The sequence below is a fragment of the Denticeps clupeoides genome, chromosome 4 (assembly GCF_900700375.1).
Source record: "Denticeps clupeoides chromosome 4, fDenClu1.1, whole genome shotgun sequence".
Taxonomy (NCBI): Eukaryota; Metazoa; Chordata; class Actinopteri; order Clupeiformes; family Denticipitidae; genus Denticeps; species Denticeps clupeoides.
This window is the reverse complement of record NC_041710.1, coordinates 17304304-17318070: the sequence shown is the minus strand read 5'-3', so window position 1 is coordinate 17318070 and position 13767 is coordinate 17304304. Positions and strand designations below refer to the sequence as shown.

The following is a 13767-nucleotide window of genomic DNA, read 5'->3' as shown; positions in this document are numbered from 1 at the left end:
AGGTTAAAATTCACTTCACTTTAAAATAGAACAGATGGTGAGTGTGTAAGTTATTTTCTCAATACTACTGGTATGCATTTATAGCCCAAGTTGCTCAATACTAATAAAGAAATTCATTTGAAATCAATACTAATGAATAAATTCCCTACTTTATTTTTTATTGTCTGTCTCTCTCGCTCTCTCACACACACAAAACCTAATTTTCATATTTTGCACAGTATGACTATTTTCAAGTACTTTTCCCAGGTTCGTGGTCTCTTGCTATCTCTCTCGGTCTCTATCTCTCTCCCTCCTTCTCTGTCCCTCTCACACACACACACACACACGCACACACACACACTAGCACATACTGTACAAACACTGAATTCAGACTTCTGCCAGCCTGGCTCACATTACACACCAGAGAGCTATTATAGCTTGTTACAGACAGCTGAGGCAAGCTGTGCCCAGTGTGTGTGTGTGTGTGGGTGGGTAGGTGGGGCTGCCCTTTGTTTGTTTGAGATGGTGTGTCTAAGTGTGTTAGATAGGAAGTTTTTAGTGTCTGTGTGGAAAGGGCAATAGTTTGTGCACGGCTCCAGAGAGGGGAAGAGAGAAAGTGTGTGTAAATGTGTGTGTATGTGCGCGCATTGCCTTGTTTCAGAGGTGGAACTGACTTCAGCACAGCTCCCTCACATCATCTACACACAAACACACACACCCATATACACTAACACATGCATGCTGAGGTAAGTTTGCTCATTTGCTCTGGTTTAATGTGTGTAATTGGCTGCTGGAGGTAATGTTTAGGGAGCTGGGGGTATCCTGCTGACTCGTACCCATGGAGCTGACTTGCTTTTTGTAATTATTGCTGCTGACTTAATTAAATGCAACACACTGATTTCTACTCTTGCTCTCGGTTAGGGAGTCCCTGGGTGATGACTAGATCTGTTTATACAGCACTTTCATTCTGATTCTATCTCTTCATAATACTTCATCAGTTACATTACACCCATGCTGTTTGTCATATTACAGTGATTTTAGAATAAAGTTACTGTAAATTTATTTTTTATTGTTGTAAATAATTGTAGGTTTTGAGCATTGTTGTCATTGTTGAAAACTTAATAATGAACAGCATCACAGTATGTGAAGACATTGCATTATAAGTGACAGAATGTGACACTTGACTGAAAATGCTACATAGCCAATATTTTTTTGGCTATTTCAGACAATTTCACTTTTTTTTTTTTTTTGCAAACTTACCAAATTCCCAATGTTATAACATACCAGAAAAAAAAAAAAAAAAAAAAAAAAATATATATATATATATATATATATATACACACACACACACACACACACATTCTGTCACTTATATATATATATATATACATGCGATAGGAAAAGATGTCTGAATGTCTTCATTGGGAGCTACTACAAAAACTTATTTGTCATCAATATTTCATTAAAGAAAATGTTTCCACATAGTTTTAGTTAAAACACTGTCCAACAGTGGAAAGTGGGTAAAAATACATTTCACCATGATAAATTGCTTTTAAATTAAATTGTCTTTTATTCCTGTTGAAATATCACTTTCACTGCTTCATCTGTTGTCTGTCTTCCCTTCCATTTAATGTTCATTTGGTTGATTAGATGGCTGATCTAAATGGATGGAATCCCAAGCTCATGCTGCAGTTTAGAATAAGCGCTGCTCTGGTAACAATGGTCCTCCTCTACACAATCGGTGGGTGTTTCTTGAGAACCAGGTAGAAACATACTGCAATACTGTTTCCTGATGAACCTGCCAACCCTGTACAGCTCTCCTCCCCTGAGCAATGACACATTTAACCCTGAATTGCCTGAAGTCACACATGAAAAAAAAAACACTATAAATGAATGGATTTGGGCTGTCAAACGATGGCAAACATTTGACATCATTAAAAACTAAACTAAATGTAAAGACTAAAGCTTGCTGTTTTGCATATTTAAAATGATGAGAGAGACAGGTGTGGGAAAGAGGGTAAAATTACAGGGAGACGATTGGTCGTTTTTTAAATAAAACACTGCAAAGTGTAAATAAAATGGAAATTAAGTGCTGTGCACTTTTAGTTAATAGTTGAAAAAACTGACGAGAACGAGGACACCTGGTAGTGTGTTTAATTATTTTCATCTGATCACGCGTGATTCCTGCTCATCTGCATGTGTCCAGATGCAGGCATTTGAAAATTATATTAATGTCAACACAAAAGATGTATCGTCAGAACCGTGCATCTTGAAAGTATTCATAGTGCATCACTTTATCCACATTTTGTTATATTACAGCCTTGTTCCAAAAGGAATTAAATGCATTTTTTTTCTCCAAACTATACACACAAGAGCCCATAATGACAACATAAAATAAGTTTACTTGAGGTTTTGACAAATGTCTTAAAAATAAAAATAAAAACAACAAATCACATGTACATAAGTATTCAAAGCCTTTGCTTAATTCTTTGTTGATGAACGTTTGGCAGCAATTACGGCCTTTAATCTTTTTAAAATTTGATTTTACAAGCTTGTCACTCCATTGATATCTTGGCTGTGTGCTTAAAGATGAACCATCTGCTGAAAGATGAACCATCACCACAGTTCAAGAGCGCTCTGGAGCATTTACATTTAAGGCAGTTGGCAGATACCCTTATCCAGGATGACTTACACCATGCTTCTATGTTACCATCAATGAAGTGAGCAGGTTTTCATCAGAGATTAATCATCTTTCATTATAGAGATTTTGTTTCTCATGGTCTGAGAGTCCTTCAGGTGCCTTTTGGCAAACTCCATGTGCCTTTTACTAAGGAGTGGCTTCCGTCTGGCCACTGTACCATACAGGCCTGATTGGCTGTCCTTCTAGGATTCTTCTCTGTCCACAGCGGACTTCTAAAGCAATGACAGATTGACCACTGGGATCTTGGTCACCTCCCAGACTAAGGCCTTTCTCCCTGATCACTCAGTTTAGGTGGCCAGCCAGCTCTAGAAAGACTCCTGGAGGCTGTGAACTTCTTCCACTTATAGATGATTGAGGCCACTGTGCTCATTGGGACCTTCAAAGCAGCAGAATCATTAGGTCCTTCAAAGCAGACCATCCTGTCTCAGAGGTCTACAGACAATTCCTTTGATGCACCTGAATGCAATTTTGAGCTTCATGGCAAAGGCTGTGAATACTATTTACATGTACATTTTTTATTTTAATAAATTTGCCAAAACCTCAAGTAAACGTTTTTCATGTTGTCGTTATGTGGTGTTTTTAGAATTCTGAGGGGGAAAATGAATTTAATTAATTTTGGAATAAGGCTGTAGCATAACAAAATGTGGGAAAAGTGATGCGCTCTGAATACTTTCCGAATGCACTGAATAAATACTCCACTTTGTGTTTGGCTTCTGTGGAAGACGCAGTTGTAGATATGGAAATGTTTGGTGCCCAAAATATTAAAGCACTTATGCACCTCTCTTGGAAATTCTTCTATTCTTTGATCTTCAATGACACCTGTCATCACCGCTGTGCCAAAAGGTTTAAAGTGAGCAGAGGGTATCTGGCAGCAGATTACTATCAGACATGCTGTTCCTTCCCCCTCTCTGGGGCGTCTGGCTCTTCAGAGATTAACCTGGTGACACAAATAGGAAAAACAATAAACCAGGAGAAAATATCACTTGCTTGGACTGGAATAAGGATTTGCTGTATAATTGACTGTGGTTACAAATCATAATGTTGTTGACTCACTGTAAATGTCAGTTTGTAATCTAGCGGTTTGTAATCTAGCACGATATGCCCACATTTAACATCAGACCAGTCAGAATTGTTTTTTATGCATGAGAAATTCATAGAAATATTAAATCATGATATAAAGAATGTCTTATTATCATTCATAGTTCATATAAAGAAGCACTTTTAATAATTAGCTTAGTAATTATTAAAGACACAATGTTTTACTACATTAGCCTGTGTCACAAGCCACTAGTACCATTTCTCTGAAGTCATGTTACTTTGATACTGTTAATAATAGTATTTTATTAGTATTGGTATTTAAAAATATAAAACCTTAACATGCATAGTTCCAGATTAGTATGCACAACCTTTTGCAAGATCTCACAAAAATTACTATATTCATTTATATATATTATAAAAGGAGGCATAGCCTAGTGGGTAACACACTCGCCCATGAACCAGAAGACCCAGGTTCAAATCCCACTTACTACCATTGTGTCCCTGAGCAAGACACTTAACCCTAAGTTGCTCCAGGGGGACTGTCCCTGTAACTACTGATTGTAAGTCACTCTGGATAAGGGCATCTGATAAATTATGTAAATGTAAATGTAAATATATATTTTTTAATACATATTTTGTCTCTGGGCACCGTACTTGTTTGAGGAGATGACATTGAAGATACTGAATTGTACGGGTAGCTGCAGTATTTTTGTGTACTAGAATATTTGGGCCAAAATTCTGCTCTCACAGTTTGTTGACACATGGAAAAGTTGATTGTGAAAGTGAAAGTAATGTGATTGTCGTTGTGAGACACTGCAGCACAGCACACTGTGCAGAGAATGAATTGTGTCCTCTGCTTTTAACTCGTCACCCATGGTGAGCAATGGCCAGCCATGAAAGGCACCCGGGGGAGCAGTGTGTGCGGACGGTACTTTGCACATAGGCAATAGTAGCATAACTATTTCAATTACTGAAAGAGCTGAGCTTAATTTGTATCATTTTATACAAAGACATGGGCTTGCATGGTAAATGATGTCAGGTGATGGGTGATGAGAAAGGATATCCTGAGATTTGAAAATGGATGCTGGGGAGGTGAAACGGAGGCCAATCTCTAGCAATCAACTACATTAAACATTCAACTGCTCATTTGCCTGCACATTTCCTTTCTCTCTTTTAGTCTAGCACTCGAAGCATGCTGGTACAGTCAGGTTGGATGGACAATAATGGTGGGCAGTAAATAGGGTTGGGCTTTTAAAAAGCTGTACTTGTCAGGCTCCAGCCAGGCTTGGGACGAATTCTGTCAGACTTGAGCCTCTTTGGGGCTAACTTTTAAGGGCAATTACAGCTTTAGTCATGAGGCATTATGACTACGTATCTGCATATTATTAGTAGATTGTACCTTATTAACAAAGGTAAGAATACCTAAACAAATTAGGTAAAATCTAACATAATAAAACTAATTACTAGATTTTACTTTGTAAAAATTTGTTAAACCTACTTAGTAATATTTACTAATAACTAATTAGTTTAATTAATTAGCCCCCACCTATTGATGGAGTTTTAGATTTACCACCAGATACATTTTCAAACACAGCTGATAATGTCAACATCTTAAATCAATTTAATCATCAAAACCACAATGACAGATAATGCATATTTCAGCTATAGCTGTTTATAGCTTCATGACTTCAGTAATGAACACTACTGTCCCCACAACATCACCAACAGTCACAAACTATGTGCCACACAATTGTGGTCCAGAACACAATTAGGTTGGATACATTTTATTCTGTTTGTTATGTATCTGCTCTTGCACTTAAAAATGGGGTTTGATTAGTGTGGGTATGATTTACCAAATCATATTTTACATTTAGCCAATTGACTAATATAATTAAGCATAATTTAGTCAACTTGAATGGATAATATTTACCAACCTCCAAAATAGTTTTTTACAGTGTAAAAATGTCAGTTTCACTGGGAAACTAAGTAAGGTTAAGTAAGGTGCGTCTAAACTAAGGAGCAATGATATGTGTACACAGCAAGCAACACAGCAGACAAGCAACATACGAGTGAGGAAGCATTAGAGCTTATATGGGAATGATTTTAATAATTTTAATGATCACATGATCCAAATTACACAATAGTGAGAATGAAAGCTCTCTGTAAGAGGGGGGGCAGGATTGGGAACTTAGTATGCAGGACCTCTCAATGGTCTCCAAAACGTATTGTTCCATAGCTCGTTTATCAGAAGATCAACAAATAAGTACAATCAAAGATCAGCTTTAAAAAATCCAGAATATCATATACATTTAAATATCCTGCATTTTAATATCATTGAGGTTTTAAATATATGTTATATCAGGAGGAACACGTTTTAAATAAACCTTTTACACCAGTTCACTGTGATGGTTTTTCCCATAGCACTGCAGAGCAACCAGAGGCTCCAGGCTGACAAAAGAGAACTCCTGGCTGCAACAGGTACCTAATAGCAACAGAACACAACAGAATAAACGTCTGATTAAATTTGAGTACAGTGTACTTAATTTCTTGAAAACTACAATTAAAAATATCTTATTTGAGCACTTTAGTGAGAGTGTATGACAGATTCTTCTCCTGCTTGCAGGGACTCCTGCTGAATACATTGATCCAGCATCTATAGATCTCACACCCCTTGTGAACATGCTAATTAACTCAACACATATGGGTACAGTGCAGTTTCACTTTACAAAAAGACCCAAAATAGATCCAACTCAAGTGTGTATCATGATGGTTTCATGTTTTATTTGTGTCGTATCAGGTTCCCAGCATCTCTTCTCACTGCTGAGTGTGACATCACACAGCTCTCTGGCATTGCAGAAACTCACACTCCTCCTCTACAACAGTAACCCATCCATCCACTCATCCATCCATACCTACATATATACATCTAATTGTCTTGTTACTAAATGTGTATGTGTGTGTGTTTAAGTCTCTGGTTTTAAGAATTTCGTCGGTGCTGAATTTCCAACACGCTACTGCTACTGCGTAACAAACCACACCAATGATCTGACAGGTGGGACAGTTTAAGACTTTAGCTTCTTTAGCTCTGCAGATTGAGTTTGATTGTATGACTGAAGATGAACAATATAATTTCCTCAGATTTCACTGCCATTCTTCTGGATGTGATGGGCAACTCCTCCACCCAACTGCAGGAGCTGTTTAAATCCAGCTCCATCCTGTCTGGTATAATGCACATGAATGAAAAAAAAATATGTAAATGTAATGTAATGTTACATTTACATTCATGGCATTTTGCATCAATTTTAAAGCACTTGGAAAAGAAATTTGGAATTTGAGATAATGGTGTGTGGGATTTTTTTCAGTGAGTCAGAAGAATAGTTCCGACTGCATCTATATCTGTGTGATGGCTGGAAAAACAGGTGGGCCCAGAAAAGCATGAGTACTAAATTGAGATGATCCATCCCCCTAAAACAGGGGCCACCTTTATAATATTTTCATTTACTTTCAGTTTTCATAATCTCTGTGCAGACAAGGATATCTCTGAGATGTGGCAATTGGACTCCATCACGCCGCTCTTCAACCAGACCATCATGGAGGGTTCACACCACAGTAAATAACTGATATTTACTCTCATATCAGCATTTTAAAATCTAGGATGAATTTGAGTACTATAATACCTATATATATGCTGAAATATTGTGTGAAATGAGATAATGAATCATAACAAAACCTCCATTTTGTTCCAGTAATCTCATATGGTATGAAGTCTGAATATAGTGTTTTCAGTTATTATTTGAATCAATAAAACACTTATGACAGGTCAACGTGTTTGTGCAGTATCCTCAGTATTTCTAAATACAGACCTAGTTCCTTGGTAATGGTCTGTGGTGCTGATCTGTGCAGTCTACAGTGTACTCAGATTAACATCTATCAAACTGTAGTATGTACAGTGCATTCGGAAAGTATTCACAGCACATCACTTTTTCCACATGTTCTTATGTTACATCCTTATTTCAAAATCGATTAAATTAAAATTTCCCTCAGAATTCTACACACAACACCCCATAACGACAAAATGAAAACATTTTACTTCATGTTTTGGCCAATTTATTAATAATAATAAAAAAAGAAGTCTTTCCCCTGATCATCCTTGAGATGTTTCTGCAGCATAATTGTAACAGTTGATTGTACATGACTTGGAAAGACACACACCGTCTATATAAGGTCCTGCACTTCACAGTTCATGTCAGAGCACAAACCAAACATGAGGTCCTACAGAGGTCCTCTATGGATAGAGGAGAACCTTCTAGAAGGACTACCATCTCTGCAGCAATCCACCAATCAGGCCTGTATGGTTGAGGGGCCAGATGGAAGCCACTCCTTAGTCAAAGGCACATAGAAACCATGAGAAAGAAAATTCTCTTTGTCTGATTAGACAAATATTGAACTCTTTGGTGTGAATACCAGCACCATGCTCTGCATGCATTTTTCAGCAGCAGGAACTGGAGCCAGTGGTGATCTAGCAGACAGTGGTGACCTAGCGGTTAAGGAAGAAGGTTGTAATCAGAAGGTTGCCGGTTCGAATCCCGAGCCGCCAAGGTGCCACTGAGCAACGTCCCCACACACTGCACACACTGCTCACCAAGGGTGACGGGGACACATTTCATTGTGTGCACCATGTGCTGTGCTGCAGTGTATCACATTTGCAATCACTTCACTTTCATTTCATTAGTCAGAAGAGAGGGAATGACTGCAGCAATATACAGAGACATCCTGGATGAAAGCCTGCTCCAGAGCGCTCTTGAACTCAGACTGGGGCGACAGTTCACCTTTAGATAGATATCAAGATATGGAGTTGGTAGTAGCCTAGTGGGTAACACACTCGCCTATGAACCAGAAGATCCAGGTTCAAATCCATTGTGCCCTTGTGCTCTTGAGCAAGACACTTAACCCTAAGTTGCTCCAAGGGGGACTGTCCCTGTAACTTCTGATTGTAAGTCGCTCTGGATAAGGGTGTCTGATAAATGCTCTAAATGTATATGTAAATGATATGAAAGTGACTTCAGAACATGTTACACCTCTTCTTACTTCCCTCCACTGGCTCCCGGTAGCTGCTCGCATTGAGTTCAAATCCTTGATGCTGCCTACAGGGCTGTAAATGGAACTGCGCCCTCCTACATCAACACACTACTACCTAGCTACACTCCTGCTCGCTCTCTCAGATCAGCAAATGAAATGAGACTAAAAAATCCTTCTTCACGGGGTCTCCGATTCCAATCATGTCTGTTCTCTGTTGTTGTCCCTGGCTGGTGGAACAACCTGCCCTCCACCACACGACTAGCCGAGACTATCACCACTTTTAAGAAGAAGGTGAAAACCCTCTTGTTCAAAAAATATTACAGACAAATCTAACACTTACACACGCACATGTGTACACATTGCACAAACAAATACAAAATGTATAAATACATTATAATTTTTCTTCGTCTAGCATCCAACAATCTCCAGGCATGCTCTTCACTGACAAGTCTAAGCCTTATCAGGGCTCTTAGTTTGTAAACTCGATATTCTATAGAAATCGAACGAGAATTGCTGGTGTCTTCCTATTGTAAGTCGCTTTGGATAAAAGCGTCTGCTAAATAAAGTAAAGTAAAGTAAAGTAAAGTAAAGAACAACTCTGTAAATGTCCTTGAGTGGCCCAGCCAGAGCCCAGACTTGAATTCGATTGAACATGTCTGTAAAATGGCTGTTCACCAACACTTCCCATCCAAGAGGTGCTGCAAAGAGGAATGGGCCAAACTGGCCAAGGATAGGTGTGCCAAGCTTGTGGCATCATATTCAAGACTGCTGCCCAAGGTGCATATACAAAGTATTGAGCTAAGGCTGTGAATACTTATGAATTTCTCAGTTTTATTTAAATAAATGTGCCAAAACCTCAAACAAACCTTTTTCATGTTGTCATTATGGGGTGTTATGTATAGAATTTTGAGTGAAAAAAATCATTTAATCTATTTTGGAATAAGGCTGTAATATTTAAAAAAAGTGCTGCGAATACTTTCTGGATGCACGATATATAATGATGTTGCAAATAAAGAAAGGCAATTATTTGTACTATAAGTCAGTATCTATAAGTCAGGTATTGTACAGGTTGCTACCATTCTAGGCCATGAACCTTTCTTTTTTTCAGCTATAACAAGATGCTGACTCCATCATGACTGTTATTTTTTAAAGAAATCAGTCCTGCCCATTTCCCTGCATCAATGTACAGACAGTAAAACTAAATGAACACAACATCCCCTGTAGACATTTGATACCCACTGCAGAGTAAAACTCAGTTAGTGAAGTAATTGTCATTGTGAAACACTGCATCAGAGCACACAATGACACAACGAAATGTGTCCTCTGCTTTTAACCATCACCTTTAGTGATCAGTGGGCAGCCATGACAGGTGCCCGGGGAGCAGTGTGTGTGGGGACCTTGGTGGCTCGGGATTCGATCCAGCAACATTCTAATTACGGGGTCGCTTCCTTAAGCGCTAGGCCATCACTGTCCCAATTATGACCGACTATTCAATTGAGGACCTACAATATTGTCTGGTCATGGTTAAATACCTCTATCATTGAGGGTCTGAGAGTGTTTGTGTGAAGTGTGTTTGTTCATTTTTTTATTTTTTTTTAGAATCAAATTTAACCACGATGTTAACTGCTATTCCAACACAAATCACCCAAGCATCTACAAAGCCTCCTCATAGAGAGAAACCGGGTAAGGGCATGAATGCATTTTTGCCATCAGTTGCTAATGATTTTGAGTGATGTTGAGATTAATAACAGCATGACTTTTATTCAGGGTTATTAAAATGTTTTAAAATGATCTTCCAGGTAGCATTTGAAATTGACAAAATGCTGCTGTGCCTGTCATCTAGCTGCTGACCTCTGTTTATTTATTTTGACATATTCCTCTCCTCATTCCTCATCTGCCGGTCACTGAAATTTACTGCCTGTCATAATTTTCTCTCCCACAATTGATGGGATAGAGTAGTGATTTTAAGGAGCCTGATGAACAGGACAAAAAACTTGAAACACGTTTTTTAATGGTAGCCATACCTGACAACCAGACACCAGTTTGTTGCCATGACTGGCAGTATAAACTCCATATTAAAAAGCCCATAGAGCCCCTAGTGTGTGTCTAACAGCATCACAGCATGCTGACCATCGGCCAATTTTTTGAGAATTTAAGCATTTGAGTAGATCTTACAAAAACCCCCAAGAACATGTGATGCAGTTTGTACATCACCACTTCTCCACAACAAAGCACAGCCAGCAAGGGAACAGGTGACTGACACACAGAAGCTGAGAGTGAATGAATGGCTGGCTGAGAGCAGCGATTTGCTCATCTGTTCAGATCTCCAGCGAGAGGCTCCTAGGGGGACAGCAGCTGACTGGCAGATGCAAATGAAAAGTTGCAGGAGATTTCATAAACACATTTCACCCAATTTGATCCAAAAATATCTATTCACTTTCCAGCCAGTGTCAGAAAAGGAGACAAGGTGGTCCACCGAGGATAACACTCATTTCATACAGAATGAATACATCATGCTGATGAACCCAACCCCTCATGGGGAACCTTTGCTGTAAAAATGCTTTCAAATTCAGTTTATAATTATGTTATTTCTGCATTTGCTCACGAGTGGGAGATGAATGAATAACCACAGAAAAAAGGCATAAAAATGACCAGAGCCCCATGTGAAATGGCTTCTGCCACCCCTGGTCACAGCAATCAGTGCGACATTTCTCTGAAAGCCTTTTGAACTCAGATTAGGTTGGGCATTCCTGTGGTGTGAGGTTGGCAGAAGATGAGCATCAGGACCAGCAGTGACCACCAGATGGCACCAGCAGCAAGCAAAGCTGACAAAAGGGCATGAAGCAGCTTCTGTTTCCTGTCTGCATGCTTTATTGTGTGGATACAATGCAGTGCTGTGATAAAATTAACCCTCTGCTCTGAACTCTGAAACACATGGTTAATCAAATTCACCAAAAGAAAAAAACACACACACGCACACCAACACACACACAACGTCTTGAAGTGAAGTGAAGCTTTTTGACCCTGAGATCAACACATCCCAGTGGGCTTTTGCAATAAGGCCATTATGAGCCTCATTTCAATTCCGGCAGCCTTCTGGTGTCTGTGACCTCATCAATCATTATTAAAAAGCGTCGGAATGAGACTTGCATCATTAATGCGTCAACTCAGTTTGAATCACAGAGAGGGAATCATAAAAAAGTGACTGTCCTATTGCAGGGCATGGAGGATAGTGAATAATGGCATTCCGCACTCTTGACATCACGGATATGTCTGGTTGCCATGGGTGACATGGCTGGCCAGCGTTGCCAGGGGCAATCATGTGCTCACTGTGATGATGTGCTTCCATGCCGTGGCTCGCACAGGTTGCCCTTGGAAATCAGAGTTGAACCTGAGGGCAGAGCCCCAAGAGGACCTTAAAGAGACCACCTTGAGCGAGGGGAAGCTGCAGCCGTGCGTGTTTGAGCTCTGCAAGTTCTACAGCCAGTGCCTGTGCAGAACCTTCACCTCCACCAAGTAAACGCACACATTCTCACAGATGGCCTGTTGTGTTCCAGGATTCTTCAGAATGCACTAAAACTAGAAATAGTGTTGTTCAATGTACAGATCCTTGCATTCACCCCGACTTAATTTCATGAAAATGGTCAAAATGAATCACAAATAAAAGGCAACATTAAAAAAAAAAAAAAGTACTACGTAATGTACTTGAAGATGTGAAGGTTTGATTAGTGAATAGTCAACAGATAAAAGAAGAGCTTTGCGGAATAGAGTAGTGACTGTACACTGTGTATATAATGTAGATGTATCTAATATAGTGGCTATGTATTGCAGGTTCTGTGTGGAGAGTCAGAGCTGGTATGAGAAGCACACTGAGGAGATATGCACACGCGTCCAACGCTTCAAATTCTCCAGAAGTAAGTTGATCCAACAAATGTACCAAAACATTCATCTGTGGAATTAAACCGCACAATGTTTATAATCAACTAGCAAATTAACACCCCGTATTCAGAAGCAATAAGTGATTTAAATGCCTCATCCATAATCAGTCAGTACCCATGCAGAGCAGAATTAAACTTTCTTTAAAAACTGCGACACACTTAACACCACAGAGCGCAGCGTGAATACGTAATTGTTCAAACTCATTAGACACATGGACGTCTGAATGAAGCCATTAGGATCATTAATGGTCTGAGCATTTGATTTTTCCAACAGTGAGTCAAGAACAACCACACACACACACACACACACACACACAAATAGGTCATGATCACATCCCTCATTAAATCTCTATGTGAGAACACATCTTATTTAGCAGAGTGGGGTCAAATTAATGAGTAGGCCTCCATTATGTCTGCACATGAACATACAAGAAAATGAGAAAAACAAAAATAATAAAAAAGAAAGTGTTTAAGACAGGAAAATATCTGCCTTTCTCTGAAACTCATTTACAGGTCTGAAGCAGAGGTGCTTGGCAAGAATGTGTGTCAGAAGATGAAGAGTCGCTGTTGCACACACATTCCCTGAACACACCCGACAGTTCTGTGTGTGTGTGTGTGTGTGTGTGTGTGTATGTGTGAAATTCTTCATTCTGTTGCTAATAAAATCCTATAGAAACATGGCTGTGTCACAAAATCCTTAAGCAAAGGAAACTGAGGGAGCTCAGTAGTTTTCTTACACAGAAAGCCTTGTCTGGATCTATGTGTATATGTGCGTGTGTGTCCCCTTTGGTAGCGAATGCAGAACACCTGTTCCACCACAAAGACACTCTCTCCTCTTTAGCTTCTGCTCCTATCCTCCTTTCCTTCCGGTGGCATGGTGAAGATGAATAGAAGTAGAGGAAGTAGGAACGAGGGATCAAATTTGAGGTCAGGATTTAGTTGTGTGTGTTGTTGTGGGCTTGGGCCCTGAGGATATTCAGAAACAGGTATGTGTGTGTGTGTGAGAGAGAGGGAGGAAGGGGGGAGGTAGGA

The 13767-nt window shown here is 39.4% G+C and overlaps 1 protein-coding gene across 1 annotated transcript; it reads left to right on the top strand.

Annotated features, from left to right (window-relative positions):
• Positions 1-514: 514 nt before the first annotated feature.
• Positions 515-13292, top strand: hhla1 (HHLA1 neighbor of OC90). The gene is made up of 13 exons (XM_028975728.1): positions 515-725; positions 1630-1720; positions 6140-6196; positions 6342-6422; positions 6516-6599; positions 6687-6770; positions 6857-6940; positions 7081-7137; positions 7247-7327; positions 10397-10480; positions 12163-12313; positions 12629-12711; positions 13249-13292. The coding sequence occupies exons 1-13, from the start codon at positions 714-716 to the stop codon at positions 13290-13292; spliced, it is 993 nt and encodes a 330-aa protein (XP_028831561.1). The 5' UTR covers positions 515-713.
• Positions 13293-13767: the final 475 nt, after the last annotated feature.